Here is a 21,615-nt window from a genome sequence, read left to right as displayed (position 1 = left end):
TGTGTTGCTTCCATGGATCTTGGTGTGGCTCTCCCTCACTTGAGAACTCATTCAAAATCGCACTCTCAGGCCTGCCTTCCCTGAGCAGCCTAATATAGCCCTGCCGCACCTCCCCCGCCCCCATCACTGTCACCTTCCAATCCCTTACACTTTTCATTTCTTCTCAGCACTTATTTGTCTAATTGTGACCGCATTGTCTGTCTCTCCCACTAGGCTCTATGTTATGTACCATTAGTGCAGGAACTTGATTTTGTCCCCCATTCTATCGCACTGCCTGGAGCCTAGGAGGCATTCATTAAATGTTTGTTGAATGAATGATTAATTAATGTTAAAACTGTAATTGTTTCATTGATTTACTCATTTGTTTCCCACATCGCCCCCACGTGAATGTAATCTTCGTGAAGACTGGGATCGTGTCCATTTTGTTCACTACAATACCCCCGACAGGGCTGTAAAAATGACAAGTGCAAAGCAATGTTAAAGGAAGGGGAGGGGCACTAAACTGACTGAAGGGGCTAAGGGAACCTTCACAGATAAAACGACCTCTAAACTGGAAAAGAAACAGGGTAGAAACTAAAAACACGTAGAAGGACTAGAGTCCACAGAGGAAATCTCGCGAGGTGTTGGGCAGCCAAGATGGCTCTGCCGCTTGCCGCCACACTTAATATGGCGACAAGGGAACGTTCCAGGAGGAAATCACGCGAGAGTTGCATCACCGCTACAGTCTGTGAATTGAGCCGGGGGTGTGGAGCAGCCAAGATGGAGCCGGCGGTCGGCACTCCCGGCCTGCTGATCATGAACAACAAGCAGCCCCAGCCGCCGCCACCTCCGCCGCCCGCAACGGCGCAGCCTCCTGCTGGGGCACCGCGGACTGCTGGGAGCCTCCTGCCCGGGGGCAAAGCACGAGAGTTCAACCGCAACCAGCGCAAAGACTCGGAGGTCAGGAGCTTCGGGGGGCGAGGCTAACACCAGGCAGGCGGCGGCGGGGGGTCCAGGCCCGGGGCCACTTTCGGGTCCAGGCTGGGTTTCCCGGAGGGTTCGGCAGGGGAGTTGTCATTTACAGCGAAAAGAGCAGGAAGCAAGGCTGGCATTCCCCGAGGCCGGAGGCGTGAAGGCGGGGTCCCCTCCCGGAGCTTCGCAGCCCAGGAGATCCTCCCCGAGCCGGTGTCCGCTCGTTCGCTCCTCTGCGGCCGGGGCTGTGAGCGCGACCTCCGGGTCCCAGCCCCTGGGGAATCCGCCCCCTGCCTCAGTTCAGGGGTGAAGAGTCAGTGGTCTGCGTGCGCTCCAGAGGGCGGGGCGGCTGCACCCCCAGACCCCCTAGTCATCTCCGGCTTCTGGTCGCGTGGGTTCCGCGGCGGACGGCGTGTCTGGGCAGGGAGGGACTGGCGAGGGTTGGGAAGGCACCTGGAAGACGGACGGAGCTAATTAGCACTAATAGTATACCCTGTGCGCCTCGAGGTTGCGAGAGTAGGAGGGGGAGCAGTTCTGTTCTCTCTGACCTTAGCCACTGCGGGTTCAGGCCACGGTTTGACAGTGCCCGGTGGTTGGTGTGCCCAGTGCGCCCGATGCTGAACTGTTAAAGATTAGAAATATATATTAAACATGCGTTAGGGCTCAGCATCCCTCTTCTCTTGCTAGTGGGCTGTTCCTCCCATTCCGGAGACACAGTAGTCTGGAGCTGACTAGTCACCTCACCCCGAGTTAAAGAATTACTCCCACTGCCTCCCTTGTAGAATTCATGAATGAAGACACGCACGTCGCAGCGCTTTAGGGCTTCTTAATCACCATGTTCCCAGAGCACTTACTGTGAGGTTTTCTTCACCTGAGAGGACTCCGAGGCTGATTAGCAGTCAGGTGCTTATTACTGAGAGGGAATTCCTCATTGTCCAGACATAATGTACCAGGTCATACCAAAGAGTGATGATGCCGTCTTTAGACATGTGAAATCAGTTCCTCTCAAGCTTTTGGGTTTTTGTTGGCAAGAGCAAACCTCTGATAAAACATCAAAATTTGGCAAGTTCCAATCAGATACACTTTGAGCTTGAAGTGAATTATTTGAAAAAGCAATGAAACTGACTTTTTAGTAGCCCTTGCATGGTGGGCTTATTGCACATCAGTGGCGACTTCTTAGTAATTTTTCAAGTATGGAGGATTATGAAAGTGGTAGGGGTGAATCCACTTTCATCATGAGAGGAGTCCTAGTTCTAAAATAGTTTAAAAGTTTCCTAAGTGGCCATTAAATGCACGTGCTCTTTCTGCCCTTTAATTTCTATATAGACCCAACACGTGGAAGGTCAGTCAGAGAACACATTTAAGCTGAGAGACCTGCTTAAATCTGTTTTCTTACAGATACTGATGTGGCTCTTTTTTGAGTCATAGCTGAAATCAGTAGGCTGGGAGCATGAGGAATGCCTGCAGGACAGGGAGGCAGATATTTGATGAGAGTCCACTGTGTGCTACACAGTTTTGATTAGTCCTTAAAAACCTTCAAGATAGATTTCTGTCATCCTCATTCCATAAATGAAGAAACTGAAGCTCAGGAACTTATGAAAGTGTGCACTCTGTTGAGTCGAATAAGGAGTAGAGTTCTTCATGTTATTCACTGTTTGTGGGTATGTTGTATCATTTTGTGGGTGGTCTTTGTCTTCCCAAGTAAATTGTAATTAAGTTCGAGGACTACCTTTCTCTTCGCCTCTTCTCTTTTCCCAGAACAAGGCTTCCAAGATGGTGCGTTCTCAGTACTCACCTATCCCCAGCAGTAAAAAGATTCTCTTTGTCATAGTCTCTCCTCTGTGTGGGAGGGAACCCATTTCTGTTCAGCCGCTGCCTTCTCTGTCAGTTCTCACTGAAATTTGAGAGAAGGGCAGGAAGGCTGAGGGTGTCAATACTCATTTTGTTCTGAGCTATTGATAGCCCACTAGCCAGAAAGAAATGAGGCTTCCAAAATCTTAGCACCATGTGGAATGGTCATTTCACTGCACAGAAAACATGGAAGCTTTAGTGTTCATTCATCCAACAAGTATTTATTTGAGTATAAGCTATTCATTCATTTAGTCATTCATGCCAAGTAGTGTGCTGGGCATTGTGGAATCATTGGTGAGCAAAATGGACAAAATTCCCACTCTCAGGAAACTTGGCAGTCTCATGGAGAGGCAGACACTAAACAGATACACATGCGCATATATGATTATGAATTATGATAAGTGCTGTGAAGGAGCAGTGCAAGGTGCTCTGAGAGGGCTTGTTAGGGAGACCTGAACTTCCCAGGAGACAAAATACTGCGATACAACATTAGAAAAGTGGAGGCAAGGACGTCCTGTAACACAACAGTGTCTCTGGAGGCATATGTGTTTGTTCCTTTGGAAAACGCAGTGATCTTTTGCATAACTCTCCTTTTCTCAACAGGGCTATTCCGAGTCTCCAGACCTGGAGTTTGAGTATGCTGACACAGACAAGTGGGCTGCAGAGCTCTCAGGTAAAGCACAGGCCTCCCTATTATTGGGGGGTGCTTTTTTTCCTTATTGGTCTTTAATAAAATTAGGAGTGAGTGTCATTTTGGAGTTCATTTTTTCCCCCTAGATAGTCCTAGTAGTGATGTGTATATGTAAAACATGTTAATTATTGGATTCAAGCCCTTTGTATCTCATAACTTCGGCTTGTCCTTTACTTTTATGAAGTGTCTCTGCATGATCAGCTTACTTGGCTGTGGCCCAGTCCCAGTGTGGACACTGATGTTCCTTGGCCATATGCAATCCCCCTGACAGTGGTCTCTCCTAGAGCAGGGGTCCTGAGGAGTGCCAGCAAGTGTGCCTGCACCTGTGCCCATCTGTCGCTGCCACTGCTGCTCACGTGTAATATGAAGTCAGCCTGAGCTGATTCTCATGCCTCCATAGCACAGGCCCTATTCTCAAGCCACTTGACAGACACACGTTCACGGTGGCGGTCAGCCTCTGGCATGGCATGATGGGGTTGATGCACATCGGACTGGAAATGCCTGGCTTTATGCCTAACTGGCATCTGGTTATTGGCTGCAAGGGAAGTCAGCATTCTCTCCTTTGTGCACATCAGAGCACTAAGACCCCGTTAGTAATTAGACAGCATAGTCCAGGAGTCACTATGCCTAGAAGCATACCTTCTCTGCTACATGTGACACCTGCTGTAGGACGTGGACAAGGAGATGATGACACTTTGTTCTTGACAGAGCTTTACAGCTATACAGAAGGGCCAGAATTCCTGATGAATCGAAAATGCTTTGAGGAGGACTTCTGGATGCACGGTGAGACGATTCCCCCTGCTTCTTGGCTCTTTCAGCTTGCATCATGAGAGCTCTGCAGGGCTTCTCTTAGTCATCTGAATGACCTAAGTCATCCTGGAGTGGCCTAAGAAACCTGCTGAACCATGATTATTCAAGGCCAGATGTGACATTTAGGGTGGGCTTGCAGGTACTCTGGTGGGGCCTTTTCAGAATGTGAGTATTGGGGGGAAAAAACTTTTATGTGATTAAAATTGCACCCAAAAAAGCAGTGTTTCAGTCTGGAAATTCAAATTCATAGGGCAGCAGTGTTTCAGTCTGGAAATTCAAATTCATAGGGCAGCAGTGTGTCCTCATCCCTTATATAGAGAGTAATTTATCTTCCTGAGTGTTCTGGTTCTGTGGCAGTCCTGAATTTGATGGGTTAACATGGTGTCCGCCCCACGGTGAGGATTTTTTGGGCTCCAGTGTAAGTTGTCTCTTGCCCGGCAGTGACAGATAAGAAGTGGACTGAGCTGGACACCAGCCAGCACCGCACCCACGCTATGAGGCTCCTGGACGGCTTGGAGGTCACTGCCAGGGAGAAGAGGCTGAAGGTGGCTCGAGCGATTCTCTACGTTGCCCAAGGTCTGAGTGGACACCCAGGGACCCTGGCACCCACTTCAGTGATGCTGCCCAGTCAGATATGGACAGGGGCTCAGTGAGCTGTGCCCTGTGTTTGCAGGCACCTTCGGGGAGTGTAGCTCGGAGGCAGAGGTGCAGTCCTGGATGCGCTACAACATCTTTCTGCTCCTGGAGGTGGGCACATTCAACGCTTTGGTGGAGCTTCTGAACATGGAAATAGAGTGAGTTCTTCTGAGGGGCTGAAGTAGGGAAAGGGCAGCGGAGGGACAGAGCTCGCAGAACTGGTTTTCAGAGGGTTATATGCGCCACATGGGGTTCTGTTCTAACCAGCCAGGTTGAATAACGGGAGATGCTCACCCAAACGTTGAAGACCAGTGAGGGGCCTCGCAGCCCGCTAACACCAGAGAGCTCGCCAGACACTGCAGCTCTTGCCCAGGCCCACAGTGCCCCTCAGAAAAATAAAAAAGCCTTCTCGTTTCGAACCTTCAGACTCCATTGTGTTTGACCGCAAGTTTCCCCTGAGCAGGAGACCAGGCACAAGTCTGACACATGGGCTTAAACAAAGCCTGCTCTAGCCTGTGTCTCCACTAGTCCTTTGTTTGGTGGACAGGTCAGCTGCTGCTCATCTGAGGAAAACACCATCAATAATAAAAGCACTCATTGCGTGCTTATATGTCCCAGGCATTGTTCTAAGGACACTACATGTACTAATTCATGTTAATGAATTAGCTGCTATTACCGTCCCTATTTTGCAGATGAGGAAACTATGGCACCGAGAAGTTGAGTGCCCAAGGGCACATAACTAGTAAGTGTTAGAGCCAAGATTCAAACCTTGGCAGTCTGGTCTCGGGCTTGAGTCCTTACCCTCTGGGTCCTGTGGGTTCTTCTGCAATCTAAGCGCATAGCATAGGGTTTTATCCCCCTGTTGGGCGGCACTTGTCGGGGGAGCCACTTCTCTTCCTTCCTGGGGGAAGGCACTGACTCTCGCATCTCTCCTGCAGCAACAGTGCCGCCTGCAGCAGTGCGGTGAGGAAGCCGGCCATCTCCCTGGCTGATAGCACAGACCTGAGGTGAGGCGAGCAGCAAGCCCGGACTCCCTGAGCTCTAGCTGGAGAGCGAGGGCAGAGCAGGGCATGGGCGGGCACCTTTGAGTTTCCTCGCTGTGTGTGCTCACCCTCTAATTTGCAGGCGTGATGGACTCAATGTGATCAGTGCGCCCTACTGAGGGCTCTCCCTAGGTGGGGCCCTGGGTTGAGACTCCCAGCGGAAATCCAGGGTGAAGATGCTTAATAGAGCCACAGTGAAATGTGGCCTCCTGCCCACACCGCTGCTGGGAAACCCGGTGGAGTGGCATTTTGTATTTGGACAAAGCACATGAGGTGGCTCCTTCTGCTTCTGCCTTTCCGTGCACAGCTTGATGCCTGTCTGTGTGGGGTTAGTCCTGACAACTTCATGACGTTTCCTGGCTGTGCTGGAAGTAATAGCAACTGCTAAACAACAAGATCACCTTCCCATTTTTGTGAGGATTAGAATCTGACTCTTTTTGTGAATGTGGAAGTTTTCAGGTTAGATGTTGGTGGTGTTCCCCACTGTAGTTAGGGTCCCTGGCCGTCGCCCTGCTCGCTCCTGATTTCCCCTCCGTCATGGTAAACACTTCCTTGCTCTCACCTTGATCATCCACTGCTTTGTCTCATCCAACACTGGCTTGCATAGCTCACGCCTTGCCTCTGTGTTTTTCTCATTCCGGGAAGCTTAGGGTAGTAAGTGCTTTTGGCCATTCTTGTTCATATCCATCCATTCAGCAGCCACTTATTAAGCAGCTGCTTTGAGCAAGCACTTTGCTAGAAACGGAAGACGATCTGGTCCCAACCTTAGCTCCAGAGATAGAGAAGGAAGCACCGCAAGGTGCTCTGTGGGACTCTTGAGTTTTTAGTTTTTTCTACATTACAGCCCTCCCCCCCAGCCAGCCTTGGTGCGCAGGCCTTTCTCGTGTCGTGTGGGATGTGAGGAAGCCAGGGGGTGCTCCCTTGACCCCCCCATCCTGCTTCATTATAGCTGGCTCTTGTCGCCAGGGTCTTGCTAAACATCATGTACCTGATTGTGGAGACCGTTCACCAGGAATGTGAGGGTGATAAGGCCGAATGGAGGACAATGCGACAGACCTTCAGGGCTGAGCTGGGTAGGACTCTGGGGATCCTGGCTCGAGGCCCTGCCTGGGAATTGAGGCTGGAGGGCTTTGGGAGGGTCCTGTTCCTGCCTGTGGTCCTGATACCTTTGTGTACCCCAGGTTCCCCTCTGTACAACAGCGAGCCATTTGCCATCATGCTATTTGGGATGGTGACCAAATTTTGCAGTGGCCATGCCCCTCACTTCCCCATGAAGAAGGTTCTCTTGCTGCTCTGGAAGACAGTACTGGTGAGTGCGTCCTTGAAGGGGAATTCCCGTGCTAGGGGACAGGGCAGGAGGGAGAGTTGTCACTGTATATCCTTTTGAATATTGAATTATATGAATATATAACTGCTTCGGTTAAAAAAAAATTCTGAAAGAAGATTCCTGAAAGGCGATGACAAAAAAAGTGTCACTTTGGCCTCACTGCAGCCAAAGGGGGCTTGGCCTTTGAATCAGAATAGATTGTTGGCTCCCTGGTTCCTGGAAGCTGTTTTCCGCTGTCATAGGACACGTCTCTCCAGGCAAGCCGCTCTTGAACCTGGAGTTTTAAAGTGATTCGAGGCAAAATTAGAGCTGGTATAATTGGGGCCCCCTCAGTCAGATGTCACTTGAAAGAAGAAAGAGTGAGACCTGTGCCTACATTTTCCTCAGGGTACGGTGTGAAAGCTGACTCTTTTTCTAGCTAGTGAAGGGGTGGGTCCAGGAGAGTGGGCCGGCTAGCACCCTGGGCCTGGGAGCCATTGTCAGCAGCCAGGCCCAGGCCAAACCAGGAGCCCTTCCCTCCAGGAGGAACGACCTGGGAAGACAGCGGAGCTGGAGTCTGGACTCCTGCTCTTCCTGAGACTCGCCTTCCCCTCTTTCAGAAGGGGCCAGCTCTGCGGAGCCAGGGCTCAGTGAGGTCAGGCCTCTTTAGAGTGCTCTACACATTTGATCTTGGCGGGATAAGCCTGTTGATTCCCCAGGAAGCCTCACTGAAGCCAGAGAGGAAAGCTGAATTGCTCAGAAACAGTGAAACTAAGCAGCCTAAAATTGCTGAACGCTGCTGAGGTTTTGCTTCTAGGGGGATGTTTAGATGAAGGTGGGTTTTTATTTTTTTTGTTGTTTTTTAATTTGAACATCCAACAGTGTATTCCCAATTCGGCTTTGAAAGACTGGCATGTACAGCTTTTGAAGCATTTGAGTCCCACCTACTTTTCTAGGAGCTTGAAGGGTTAAGCTCTTCAGATGGCCTTTGTCACACTCGAGGGTCTGTTGTACACACGGAGCTAGGTGTACCTCTGCACTAGGCTCAGTCAGCCTGCGCGTCTCCACTCCTTGCCCCCTTTGCTCCTCCCCCATGCTGATGTCGCTCATTTCTCCTGGGGGTGCGTTCAGTCCCTTGTTCAGAGGTTGTGTGGGTCTCTGTAAAGATACGGGTCACGGTGTCACAGATGCTTTTGAGCCTGACACAGGGACCCGCTTACGGACATGTTGTCCCGGCTCCGCGCCTGTCTGTGACACAGTGCACGCTGGGCGGCTTTGAGGAGCTGCAGAGCATGAAGGCCGAGAAGCGTGCCATCCTGGGCCTCCCCCCGCTGCCTGAGGACAGCATCAAAGTCATCCGCAACATGAGGGCCGCCTCTCCGCCAGCCTCTGCCTCTGACCTGATCGAGCAGCAGCAGAAACGGGGCCGTCGGGAGCACAAGGTGAGGGCGACAAGGTCCCTACGACTCCTGAGAGTTCTCAGGGTGCACAGGTGCAGTGGCATAGTCACTGGATGCGCCCCAGGTTGTTGGAAGGTTGTTGAAGTCCCCTCTGATCAGCAAGTCAGAATGAATGCCTTTAGGGCAGGGACACTGTGTCCCCAGCCCAGGGCCCAGTTTATAGTGGGCACTCAGAATGTGGCACTTTTGAGGGACTTGGGCAAGGACTGATTTGTCACTTGGGCCCAACCTTGACTTCCTCTCAGGTTTTTCCACTGCTCATGGCTCTCTTCCTACCACCTTTCTGTGTGATCACTTCTTTAGCCTCCGTGCCCCTTTTTATCTAGTTCGTCAGTTGGCTCTCGTCTGCTCTCCCGTCCCTCTGCTCTCAGGCTCTGATAAAGCAGGACAACTTGGATGCCTTCAACGAGCGGGATCCCTACAAGGCTGATGACTCTCGAGAGGAGGAAGAGGAGAATGATGACGACAGCAGTCTGGAGGGGGAGACATTCCCCCTTGAGCGGGATGAGGTGATGCCTCCCCCACTGCAGCACCCCCAGACTGACAGGCTTACCTGCCCAAAGGGGCTCCCGTGGGCTCCCAAGGTCAGGTGAGTCTCAGACCTCCGCAACACTCTTTGCTCCTGAAACCAGTGTTGTCACATCCCCATGCCTGGCACCGGGCCTGAGTTGTCACATGAGGTCCTGTGCAGGGCCATGCTGGCCTTGGCTCTGCGATGAGCCTCTCTTAAAGTGCCCAGTGCTGGCCCTGGGGGTGTCAGGGTGCTGGCCTTGCACAGGGAGGCCCTTATATGGCTCTTGAGTCAGTAACGTGGGTTAGCTCTTTTTTTTTTTTTTTTTTAATTAATTAATTTATTTATTTATTTACTTTTGGCTGTGTTGGGTCTTCATTTCTGTGCGAGGGCTTTCTCTAGTTGCGGCGAGCGGGCGCCACTCTTCATCGCGGTGCGCGGGCCTCTCACTGTCGTGGCCTCTCTTGTTGTGGAGCACAGGCTCCAGACGTGCAGGCTCAGTAGTTGTGGCTCACGGGTCTAGTTGCTCCGCAGCACGTGGGATCTTCCCAGACCAGGGCTCGAACCCGTGTCCCCTGCATTGGCAGGCCAATTCTCAACCACTGCGCCACCAGGGAAGCCCTGGGTTAGCTCTTGATTGGACGTGATACTAGTGAAAGGGAATGGGAAAAAATTAAAACAAGGACTTTTAAGTGAACCCATCTCCACCCACCCTGGGGTTGTATATGATTTTTGACAGAAAATTATAGATTAAGGAAGAATTTCTTTAGAACCATAATTAAGATGTTTGAGGTATATGTGCGTGAATCAGTGGATGTCAAGGTTCCTGGATGTATATAAATGGTATCTGTTTGAAAGGGCACCAACTTAAGAAATAGATGAACACGTGAAAAGATATAGGGGTCATTTTCTTGATCCAGGTTAAAGCCCCAGTTTTCAGTGATCTGTGATGGGAATACAAAACAAGTCATCAGAAAATGCAAGCTAGCCTGATTGTCTGAGACAGGACAGTGTGACTCATGAAAAAATCAGTAGCTTACAGCTCTAATTGTAAAAATTGTAAATATCTGAGAAATTCTGTTGTGACAAACTTGTTATTAATATCTGAATAAAGTATGCTTTTAAGTTTGATGTATCACCTTAATTTTATGAATAAACTAGTTACACATAATACATTTTTAGATTATTGATCCAACAGCATTATGAAGGACCTTAAAATAGTCTGAAGATGATTTCAGTTCTTTGTTTTTTTATTTTCTTTTTTCCAAAAAGAAAAACAATTGTGGGAGACTTTTTCTTTTGGCTTCACAGTTTCTGGACATTCTGTGTTTTCTGTGTTTTATTAACTATGATGCCTTGAGATAACATTTAAGAAAGCAGCAGTCTTTTCCTTTGGCAGAGAGAAGGACATCGAGGTGTTCCTCGAGTCCAGCCGCAGCAAGTTCATAGGTTACACTCTGGGCAGGTGAGTGTGATCCGAGTTCCTTTTGAAGAAAGGTAGTGGGGTCACCCAGCCTTTGGTGTTTGGGGACCCAGGCCTAACACAGGGCCTTTGTTATTCTCCAGTGACACGAACACAGTGGTGGGGCTGCCCAGGCCAATCCACGAAAGCATCAAGACTCTGAAGCAGGTAGGTGGCTTTGGGTGAGCTTTTGGCCTAGGTTGGTCCCAAGTGAGTAAAGTGAGACCAGCCCTTTGGGAGAAGCCTTTTTAGACATCTGTCCGCCTGAAGGAACTGGGGGTGGAGGAATAGGTGGACAGTGGCAGCATCCTTTAAAACAGTTTTTCATGCATTTTACTTTTTTTTTTTTTTTTTTCATTTTACTTATTTTAACTGAGCTTTTGTTGGGCACTTAGTGGGGGTTCATGAAAGATTATATTACTTGACAGTTGGAGTTTTAAGGGGCTTAGTAAATAGCCTGCCTTTTCCTTGCCCAAGTCCTAAGGCAGTTGAGTTAGGGGAGTAGGCAGAGGGAGATTGAAATGCCAGCTTTATTGCCCATGGAGTGATTGGAGAATGAGGCATGAGAACACAACAGTAGGTGTCCGGATACCTCACTTCCAGAGTTAGGCAGACTCGCCTACCCAGACCAGGCAGTGCTAGAACCCTGCTGAGCCTGGTCAAGGAGCAGAAGAGTTTACAGGCTTTTCTTTTTTCTGAAGAGAGAAGAGAAAGGGGGGCTGAGACTGTCCTGTTCCTCCTCCCGTACTCGCCGGTCGCCAGTCCGGGAGGGGAGGAGTGAGTGTGGGGGAGGGGCGGGGAGGGACCAGGAGTGCTCTGTGCACTCGTGTCCCTCCACCTGGGAGGAAGCAGCACGAGTGGGGAAGAGGTGTGGCCCCTAATAGCATGTCTGGAATGTAAATGTTTATATGTTTTTGAAATACATTTTTGAAATTTGTAGTACCAAGTGGGCTTCATGCAGGGGCTTTTTGAGCATTTGAGTACTTGATTCTGAGTACTTGGGTGCTTGATTCTGCTTTTGTTTTCCTCCTGTCATTGTCACTGTCTGAAAACCCCCTTTTCTCCTTTAATTTGCTTTTTTTTCTGATCTATTGTGTGCTTTTTTACACTGGTTTTAAGAGGTAGGTGCCCACTTAGAAAAATATTTCAGGTTTGGGATTTCAGTTCGGGATCTGTATGGTGACTTAGCGCTCTTTGAGAAGATGGTGTTTGAAGAAAATTGTGTGGGGTCTTTGCCAGGTGTGGGCATTTGGCCAGAGAATGAGGGGTGTTTTCCCCAGCGCCTCTTTCCCTCTCTCTCCAGCACAAGTACACATCGATTGCAGAGGTCCAGGCGCAGATGGAGGAGGAGTACCTTCGCTCTCCTCTCTCAGGGGTGAGTTGGAGGCCCTCCTCGGTCCGCAGGATCCCAGCTGTTCCCAGCACTGTGCTGGGCCTAGACCGCAAAATGCCCCAGGCCTGCCCTCCAAAAGCTCCCAGTCTGGCTCCCGCTGCAGGGCTGGTGAGTGTCAGGAACAGGGCTTAAGAGCACAGACTCTGGGCCAGCCACCTTCCTCTGAATCCTGGCTCCACCACTTAGTGGGTGGCGACCTAGGCAAGGTACTGGCTCTCCTTCTGCTTTCATTCCCTAGCCTGTTAAATGGGAATGACAATAGTACCTTCTCCATAGAGTTGTAGTAAGGATTAAATGTGTTTTTACAAGTAAAGTGTCTGGCATGTTGTATTATTCAAGGTTTGCTATCATTATCATCATTTACATCCATACTTACAGATTCTCCTCCAGCCAACCATCATGCTGGCTCAGGAGAGCATCGTCAGGACCGGGCTTTGTATTTGTACCCATTGTACCCATTTTGTTGAAAGGGAGAAGAGGAAGTCGAGCAAGTCCCTGCAGAAACCCTCTACCAAGGCTTGCTCCCCAGCCTGCCTCAGTACATGGTGAGTGCACTTCTCCTGAGTGCTCGACCTGCCATGGGGTCCCCTCCCAACAACGCTGGCCTTGAGAGCGTGCCCGCCAGTGTCCTTTAACCCCTCCTTCTGCTGCCTGAGCACCTCCAGAAGGACCACCTCTCAGGGCCTAGTGCCGCCCCTGGCCCCTCTCACCCATGCCATCTGAACGGTCTGCTCCTCCCCAGATTGCGCTGCTGAAGATCCTGCTGGCCGCAGCCCCCACCTCAAAGGCCAAAACGGACTCAATCAACATCCTAGCAGATGTCCTGCCTGAGGAGATGCCGTGAGTATCAAGTCTTGAGTATTGAGTGTGTATGGTTCCTAGGAATGGAGCAGGTCAGGGGCAGAAGGGTAGAGAGGAAAGGGGAAGTGTTTGCCTTTTGGTCCCACTGTTTGCTAGCTTGTTTGCTGTTGTCATTCTTTGTTTTTGTTGTTGTTGCTGCTGCTGTTGTTTTGGCTCAGCTTCTCTGCAGATTAAGTTTAGGGTATTCCTGGCTCAGAAGAAAGAAAACGTACTGGGTGAAATATTTAGTTTTACTGCTTGGGGAGGTGGCTTAATCTGGCTGGCCTGGATTCTAGTGTAGACTCTGCCACTGAGTGAATATCTGAGTGAATTGGTGAAAGTCACTTCCTCCTCTATAAAATGAATCGGACTGTTTGACATTTCCCCAAAGGCTCCCTTGAAAGCTATGTGATTGGGACATCCAGGACATACAGTTTTAGCTTCTGGACAAAAATCAGCCAACAGCTGGACCTGAGCTGGGTGTAGATTCTTTCCTATTTGCCAGTGAACTGGCATGCAGAATATTTTTGAATGTCTCAGGGTGATAGTAAAATCCTTAGGGGTTCTTCCTCCCTGGGGCACTGACCTCATCTTTTTGATGTGAGAGTACAAACCAAGATCACGTTGTGCTTTGAGAAGGACCTGGGCACTTGATCTCCTGCCTGCCTACCAGTACCACCCAGCTCTGAGGCCAGTTCCCTGGTGGGTGGGCCCCTTGCGTCTGGTGTGACAGCCAAGTGAGGGAGGAGGCAGGGTTGGCTAACACCAAAGGGAATGTCATGGAGCACCAGGCCATCGTGATGGTCCTTAGGAAAAGGACTCCACAGTCAAATATTGATCTCCTCTTATAAAGATTTATAGTGAGAGCTCCTAACTTTGCGAGAAACTGATTTAAGTAAATGCTTCCTAAATTTATCTGACTCCAAAACCCCTTTTCCCCATAATATGAAACATCTCAATATACTGGTATTCCACAGAACACACTCTGAGGAACACAAGTTCATATGGTGGCAGAAGCTTAGGGGAGATCTTGAGATGAGAAGTTCATTTTTGGAGGAAAAGCAAAGAAATAGGCTAAGAATGTGTTTGGGGCATCACAAGGAAGAAATCAATTGTGCTGAGCTAGATTGCTTGGAAGGTGGGTGGGTGGAGCTGGGCCTAACCTCTGAGATGTCCGTAGAGTGGGGGTGAGGTGGGAGCTTTGCCCAGGGAAGGCTCAGGAATCCCATCTCTCCTGGGACCACCAGAGAGGAGGGTGCTGCACCTGCTGGGGGCCCACCTGCGTGATTGTGCTTCTAGCACCACAGTGTTGCAGAGCATGAAGCTGGGAGTGGATGTGAACCGCCACAAAGAGGTCATTGTTAAGGCCATTTCTGCGGTCCTGCTGCTGCTGCTCAAGCACTTTAAGTTGAACCACATCTACCAGGTACCTGCAGCCCCTTCCTTCTGTCCACTGGGCGAGCGCCTCAGGCAGTGCTGCTCCTCTAGCCCCAAAGAACAGAGGCCTTGGCCTTCAAACCTCCTTGAGCTCTGCATGAATGTTCTGAGACACAGTCCTCCAACCAAGGCCTTTTATCACTGGAGGAAGGAGGGTGAGGTCCCACGGGGCATGCTTATATTTTTTCCCGTTGCTTGCAGTTTGAGTACATGGCACAGCACCTGGTGTTTGCCAACTGCATCCCTTTGATCCTGAAATTCTTCAATCAAAACATTATGTCTTACATCACTGCCAAGAACAGGTGATAAGGACCAGGGATCAGGAAGGGGTGGGTATGGCCAGATGGCAGGGCTCCCAGCTGGCCTCTCCCACTGAGCCCGTTCAGCACCCACAAGCCAGTGCTCTGCCAGGCATAGGACCCAAAGATGAATGAGACATGGTCCCTGCCTATAGAGAATGCCAGTTTGTCAAACCTGAGTCTAGCTAGTCTAGTGACAGGTGACTCAGTCTGTCTTTGCCTGGATGGGAGGGTTCTCATCCTGGGCTCCAATACTGCCCTCACTGCCCTTCTGTGCCCTTTTTTTTTTTTTGAGGAGACTGGCTGGGCGCTTGCTCTCAAAGGAGTTTGGCCCCGTGCACTGTAATGTTGTAATGTCTTGTCCCCACCCCATCACCTGGCGCCAGCTGCACTTGACATTGATGGCTCCTCAGTGTGATACACCACAAGCTGAGCTGTTAGCCAGACACAGTCTCCAGTGGGGGCTTGGCATAAATTAATTGCCTTGAGAAGTCCGCCCCCCGCTCCAGATTTATTGTTGTGAGGGATAATGTGCTCTCTCCACCCCTTACAAGATTACGAGCTTGTCTCTGGCTACAGAGGGATCTTACGAGTTCACTAGTAGCAGGTATTTCCCCGTCTTAGAGCTGGGGAAACTGGGGTGGTGCGGACAAGGTCGGTTACTGCTTCTGCGCCGACGAGTGAGGGAGGGAGGCCAGGAGCCAGCGGCTGCTCCTCCAGACCCCAGCCCTTGCTCAGGGCGGGTGCCTGGGTTCTCTTGCCCTGTGCAGCATCTCTGTCCTAGACTACCCTCAGTGCGTGGTGCATGAGCTGCCAGAGCTGACTGCCGAGAGTCTGGTGAGTAGCTAGCCTCTTCCCCGGCGGTCCCTTTGGTGTGAGGGTTGTGGTGGAGAGCCTGCCTCCCCCTCACAGGGGTAGTGGTTCTTCACAGGTGCGGTCACTGTTGAGTGCCTGGCTTTTGAAGCACTGTAATTGCATAGAAGGGCTGAGGGGCGGACCTTGCAGAGTGGGAAGATTTGGATTTCGGGCTTATTTCAGAAGTGTGGTCTTCAGGTGCTGCCGACCCAGAGCTCACCTGGTCGGGTTTTTTCCCTCTGGGGCCACAGCTCTGAGGGAGCATGGGTGCCCCAGGTAGTGGGGGCCAAGGCCACAGCCCCCAATATCATGCTCCATGTTTCCTGCAGGAAAATTCTAGGGAGCACCCCTTACCCTCTGCCAGCTTCTGGGATGGAGGTCCCCCTGGGCTGAGGGGAGGAGGGGGTTTCTGGTACACGCGTGGAGAGACTGAGCAGTGCTGACGTCACAGATGGGAGGGCCTTAGAAACTGCGGAGCACCTGCAGCTGTGCAGGAGATGATTGTTCCTGGGTTTTCCCTGTAGGAAGCAGGTGACAATAACCAGTTTTGCTGGAGGAACCTCTTTTCTTGTATTAATCTGCTTCGGATCTTGAACAAGCTGACCAAATGGAAGCATTCGAGGACGATGGTGAGTCAGCGCGGTCAGCAGGCATGAATCTTGGAGCTCAAAGCAGCGTGCCACCCGCTGTCCGGTCCCCTTCACGTTGGAGGCCAGGGGTCCCCAGGGTGGGCTTGCTGCTGCAGCCGCATCCTTCTCACCTAACTTTCCTATAGCCACATCCTTGCATTTTAAGGGCTGATCTCTGGTGCCTTGATGAGTTGAACTGGAAGCTGGAAGAGGCTCAGTCATGCGCTGAAACAAATCTACATATATAGAAGGAATTTTCTGTATCCTCTTAATCTCCACTGGTTCTCCACCAAGGTTCTGAGAGTCTCCTTAACCCTGAGTCTGTGGATACCTTTGGGGTGGGGAGGTCCATGAATCCTCTGAAATTGTGTGTATGTGCACATAGGGATATTTCTGGTGAAGGAATTCATAGCTTTCTTCAGATTCCAGAATGACCCATAATTAGGATGACCAACCATCCAGCTTTGCCTGGGACTCTCCTGGTTTTAGCAGTGGAAGTGTCCCAAGTCCCAGGAAACCCTTCAGTCTGGGGAAAACTGCAACAGTTGGTCACCCTGCCCTTAACCCCAGAAGGGATAGCAGCATGGTGGTGGTGCAGGCATTTATTTCTGCCCTCAACGTGGGCCTCCCTTGTAACCCTTCCCAGATGCTGGTGGTGTTCAAGTCAGCCCCCATCTTGAAGCGGGCCCTGAAGGTGAAACAGGCCATGATGCAGCTCTACGTGCTGAAGCTGCTCAAGGTGCAGACCAAGTATCTGGGGCGGCAGTGGCGAAAGAGCAACATGAAGACGATGTCTGCCATCTACCAGAAGGTGCGGCATCGGCTGAACGACGACTGGGCTTACGGCAACGGTGAGGCTCCCCACGAGGCAGGGCAGGGCGGGGCGGGGGTGGAGGGGCGCGGGGAGGTGACAGCTTTCCCGCTAAGCTTCCCTCTGAGTAACCTGGAAGAGCCCAGCTCCTGCTTCTGTAGCATCAGGATGGGAGCCCTGGGAAGGACTTGGAGAAGCTGCCAGGCTTGGCATCTGTGATCATACCCATTCCTCTCTGTGCCTCCCCTCTCTTTTTCCAGAAATTGTCACAAGACTTTCTCTGTCCTCTCGTCCTCTCTCCCCCCTGCAGCTGCCGTGGTTCTGGTCACTGAAATTCTCACAGCTCCTGATGGATTCCCTGCCAGTTCCTTTCTCTCCATCAGTGCCTCAGACTTTGCTGTAGTGATCTTTTTAAAATGCAGATCCAGTGGTGGTACCTCCCTGAGTAAAATCCTTCATTGGCTTCTGATTTCCCTAAGAATTAGTGCCAAACTCTTAACGTATTTAAGGCCCACACTTTGTCCCTCCCTGTCCTCATCTAATCTGTTCCAGCTTCCCCTCAGCCCAGCTTCCATCACACCTAGGGCTCTGGGCACAGTCAGTGCACATTGGCCATGCTTTCCCCCAGTTTTGTACTCTCTCCCGGCAGGGTACCTCCCCGTACCCCCTAGTTGTTCTGTATCTGCATGTGTTCCTCCCCTCCCCACCTTGGCCTCCCTGGCAGAGTGGGTCTTCCCGGTGTCCCCTGAGCATGCTACCGCACCCTTACAATTCCTGGTCACAGCACCAGGACCATGTGGCTGCATCTGCACTCCCAACGCCCTGAATTTGTGCAGAGCCAAGGTGGCCCACAGCACCTGGTCAGGGAACTGAGAGAACAAGCAAATGAGGGGATCTGCAGGTTCCTGCCTCTGATCCCAGAGAGCCAGGGAGAGCATGACTTTGAGAGAAGCATGTTGTACCCCTGGCTTTCCCTCACTGGATCCACATAAACTGCAGTGTAGCCTCTTTCTCCGTAGCTCTGGCTTTTCGCCTTTGACCTGACTTACCTGTGTGTCTAGGAAAGAAGTCCTGTCAGTTTTCCCGAGGATGGGGCTTGGAGGTTTCCTGCTCCTGGTTGACAATCAACATTCCAAGCCCAGGCCGGCGTGGCCCTAAGCTGCAGTGAACCCCAGGGGAGCTGCCACAAGGGCTTGGCTCCTAACCATGGCTTCCTGCTTTGTCCTAGATCTTGATGCCCGGCCTTGGGACTTCCAGGCAGAGGAGTGTGCCCTCCGTGCCAACATCGAGCGCTTCAACGCCCGGCGGTACGACCGGGTCCACAGTAACCCCGACTTCCTGCCTGTGGACAACTGCCTGCAAAGTGTCCTGGGCCAGCGGGTGGACCTCCCTGAGGACTTCCAGATGAACTACGACCTCTGGTTAGAAAGGGAGGTCTTCTCCAAGCCCATTTCCTGGGAAGAGCTGCTGCAGTGAGGCTCCTGGGCAAGAGACTGAAAATGAAAGAAGGGGTGATCTCCAGGTACCCCAGGGGCTGTCCTGGTTCCTTGCTGCAGTGCTCCCATCCCCCTCCAGGTGGCAGCACAGCCCCACTGTGCCCTTCCCAGCCAGCGCTGGGCTGGCTGGGGAGTCTGCATCTGACCTCTCATTGATTCCCAGCGTCCTGCTCGGGAGTGGTCATCTCTCTGCTTGGGATCCTCTCTTCCTTCACTCCTCCGCGCCCTCCTCTCTTGGACATAGTTGGTTGCAGCTCATTTGTCATTCCACCGAAGGCTGGGAAAACCTGGGATGGGCTGGGAACCCGCTGCATCTGAATTTCAGGGGTCATGCTGACTCTTCCTGAGACACACAAATCCTTGGCATGTCAGCTTGCCAAAGAGGAGGGCTTAGGATTAGAGCCAGGCCAGAAAGTCAGAATCTTGGTTTTGCTTTGGGGGGTTTCTGATGTCATTCCAGCCTCTTGCTAAGTTTCATCCAGAAGCAATTGCAGAGGATCCTGCAGCTGCCTCAGCAGTTTGGTTTTGGACGGGGTTGGGACAGGAAGAGAAGCTTCCCTTAACCAGAGGTGCCATTTTTTTTTTCTTGGTGTGCAAGTTTCTGTAAATATATATGAATCTGCGTGTGTTCTCTTGTGTCATGTTGGGGTTTTTAATGTGTTTGTGTATTCTGTTTACATTAAAAGGAAGCAAAAACAATGCCCATTGCCTTGTCTGCAGGAAATATGGCCCCTGAATATCTCCTCCAGGTCTAGAAAGAGAGTTTTCTTGCCAGCATTGATAGGTCACCCCCTTGTCCCTGCCAAGCTGCCCACCTTTCTCATCTGAGGGGGAAGGGGAGGGGGAGTTGGCACTTACCCCAAGTGTTCTTTCCCTACATCAGTCTGGTTTTGCTCCAGGGCTCCCAGCCCCAGGGCTCTGGGTTGCTGGAGCTGTAAGTTGTCTGCACCCCTGGGTTAGAGGTATTACAGTAGGTGCCCCAGGTTTCTCTGGATCACACCCCTGAGCTGGACTCAGCCAAACCAATTTCAGTATTAGGGAGGGAGGGGCCAGGTCAGAGAGGGGGTCGACTGTGCTGGACCCTCACTGGGGCAGATGGGAACTGAGAGGAAACTTAAGTGCCCAGAGGCTGGGGAAGCAGACCATCAGGAGTCCTGGGAAAGGGAGTGTCGGGAGGCCCAGGAGCCCGCGTGGCTGAGGGAGAAGCAACGAACACCTTTGTGGTCGGTGTCAGTTTGAGGCTTCCGGAGCCTGCATCTGGCCTTCAGATCCCTGGACATGTCTGCCTCCACCTTGCTCGATCTTGAGGCTCTGCTTCTGAGGATCTTACCATTCTGATGCTGAGAAAAGGAGTGTTCCCTTTTAGGAATTGCTTAAAGTTCCCTTATCTTACCTGTAGGCCACCTATAGGGGGCTTTAAGTCCCCAAAGGGTCTTGACTAAGAAAAGAAACGTACTCTGGGGGAAATCTCCCCTTTGTTGGCTCTTCCGTTCAGTACATGTCCACTGAGCCTCAGTCCAGGCCCTGAGCTGGGCTTCTAGGACAGGCCTTTATGCGCCAGTGTGATTATGAGCAGCCGGGTAGGAGCCAGCAGTGTGCTCCGTATGTAAGTCACACAGCCTAGGAGATGGCAAGTCCCTGTGATTGGCCTTTGCCACAAAGTAACTTGCACAGGACAAGGGACTTTGACACAATTTATGTGTGCACAGTGGATTCTCTGCTGTTTCTTACTAGGGTCAATAGGAAGTACGCATCTTGAGGTGGCAGTTTGAGTAAGTTGGATTTTCACATTCTTGTTTGACCACGTAGCCTGGCTTACTGAAGCCGTCTGGCTGAGGCTTTGACCTCCTTCCCATCTTTTGATTTCCCCAAATCTCTCCTCTGAAGCTTCTCTGAAGCTTCACCTTAACTAGAGGTGCCATTTTCCCTCTTGGTTTGCAAATGTCTGTAAATATCTCTATATAAATCTGTGCAAAAAGAACACAGAATATCAAAGCTGCAAGGGCTGTAAAGCTCGGGCAGGTGGATCCTGCCTCTGTGGGCCCAGGGGCTGGCCCAGGAGGGGAAGTGCCTTACCATGGCCCCAGAGTGTACTCTGGGCAGATTGGCTGTTTGAAGCCTGGTCTTTGTACAGGAATATCTCTGGAGCATCAGCCCTGCCGTCATACCTTGGGGGCCTGTTCTGGGCCGGTCCCCGTTCTGGGTGCCCTGAGTGTCCAGGTGAATAGGACACCACACTCTTACTTTCCTTGACAAGCTCACAGCTGATGGAGAGCTGGCCATAAAAGCAAGTAAGAGCAGTAATGTGCTAGGTACTGAGACAGACATCTTCAGGGCTCCACAGGACCGTTGCTCCCAGCTGGTGCCCACCTCCTGGAGAAGGGACAGGGCGAGGGGAGGCTGCAGTTGTTGAGGGGAAGGCAAGGGGGCTCCAGCATCAGGAACAAGGGCTCCAGGAGCGGACGCTTTGTGCTCATGGCTGGGATGAGCCCGTGGCCAAGGCTGGAGCAGGGGTGAGGTATGTTCTCCCTCTGCCGGATACAGGAAATGCTCAGTTCCTGGGGATACTGGCCTCTGTTCCCGTCTGGAGCTACAGAGGGTCTGCACTTTGGGGTTGTAATTCAGGTTGATGTGTAAAGGACTGGGGGAGGCCGGGGCCGAAGACTGAATGCCTCTAATGAGAAGCATTTCCTGATGCTGGACTGAGGCTAGAAGCTGGGACTGAAGGGCCATCTGGCTAGGGCCCTCCTCTCCGGGCCTGGTGTCCGGGCCCCTGCCAGGACCAAGATTTAGGGCTTCTCTGGGTGGGCCTCACAGGAGCAGAGAGGAGCCTTAGCAAAGGGAGACCGAGCCTAGCACCTCTCTTAGGTTGAGATTTCAAGTGGGGCCACTTCCCTTTTCTTTTTCAGAGGGGCCGACCAGAGCCCCAGCCTGGCCTTGGGAAAACATCGGGCCTAGGCTGAGGGCTGAGGTTGCCTCTGGAGTGAGGCCATGGGGGCAGGGGCGTCTGGAGACCTGGGGGCTGTCTTAGGGGTGAGACGCCTAGGGTGTGGAGGAGGAGGGGAAGATGGAAGGACGGCTAATGGGAAGCAGGTGGAAGGGCTGCCTGAGTCCCAGCCAGGGGACAGGCTGGC

General features: G+C 51.6%; 1 protein-coding gene across 2 annotated transcripts; it reads left to right on the top strand.

Annotated features, from left to right (window-relative positions):
• The first annotated feature begins 712 nt into the window (after positions 1-712).
• STRIP1 (striatin interacting protein 1) lies at positions 713-19,112 on the top strand. 2 transcript variants are annotated; one of them, XM_082404174.1, is made up of 21 exons: positions 713-939; positions 3,406-3,475; positions 4,202-4,276; positions 4,745-4,879; positions 4,977-5,097; positions 5,878-5,946; positions 6,949-7,055; positions 7,164-7,291; positions 8,548-8,730; positions 9,120-9,337; positions 10,659-10,724; positions 10,826-10,889; positions 12,025-12,096; positions 12,585-12,659; positions 12,857-12,954; positions 14,254-14,380; positions 14,593-14,693; positions 15,461-15,527; positions 16,070-16,174; positions 16,821-17,025; positions 18,214-19,112. In XM_082404174.1, the coding sequence occupies exons 1-21, from the start codon at positions 760-762 to the stop codon at positions 18,459-18,461; spliced, it is 2,514 nt and encodes an 837-aa protein (XP_082260300.1). In that variant the 5' UTR covers positions 713-759; the 3' UTR covers positions 18,462-19,112. The 2 variants fall into 2 exon arrangements, with proteins under 2 accessions (XP_082260300.1, XP_082260301.1); XM_082404175.1 differs by lacking the exon at positions 8,548-8,730.
• Positions 19,113-21,615: the final 2,503 nt, after the last annotated feature.

Source organism: Balaenoptera borealis (assembly GCF_965194805.1).
Source record: "Balaenoptera borealis genome assembly, chromosome: 1".
In the NCBI taxonomy this organism is placed as follows: Eukaryota; Metazoa; Chordata; class Mammalia; order Artiodactyla; family Balaenopteridae; genus Balaenoptera; species Balaenoptera borealis.
This window is presented reverse-complemented; position numbering and strand designations above follow the sequence as displayed.

Coding starts and splice junctions, on each gene's coding strand:
- STRIP1 (XM_082404174.1), top strand. CDS start 760: ATGGAGCCGGCGGTCGGCACTCCCGGCCTGCTGATCATGAACAACAAG. Junction 940..3,405: donor ACCAGCGCAAAGACTCGGAG/GTCAGGAGCTTC, acceptor TTTTCTCAACAG/GGCTATTCCGAGTCTCCAGA. Junction 4,880..4,976: donor GATTCTCTACGTTGCCCAAG/GTCTGAGTGGAC, acceptor CTGTGTTTGCAG/GCACCTTCGGGGAGTGTAGC.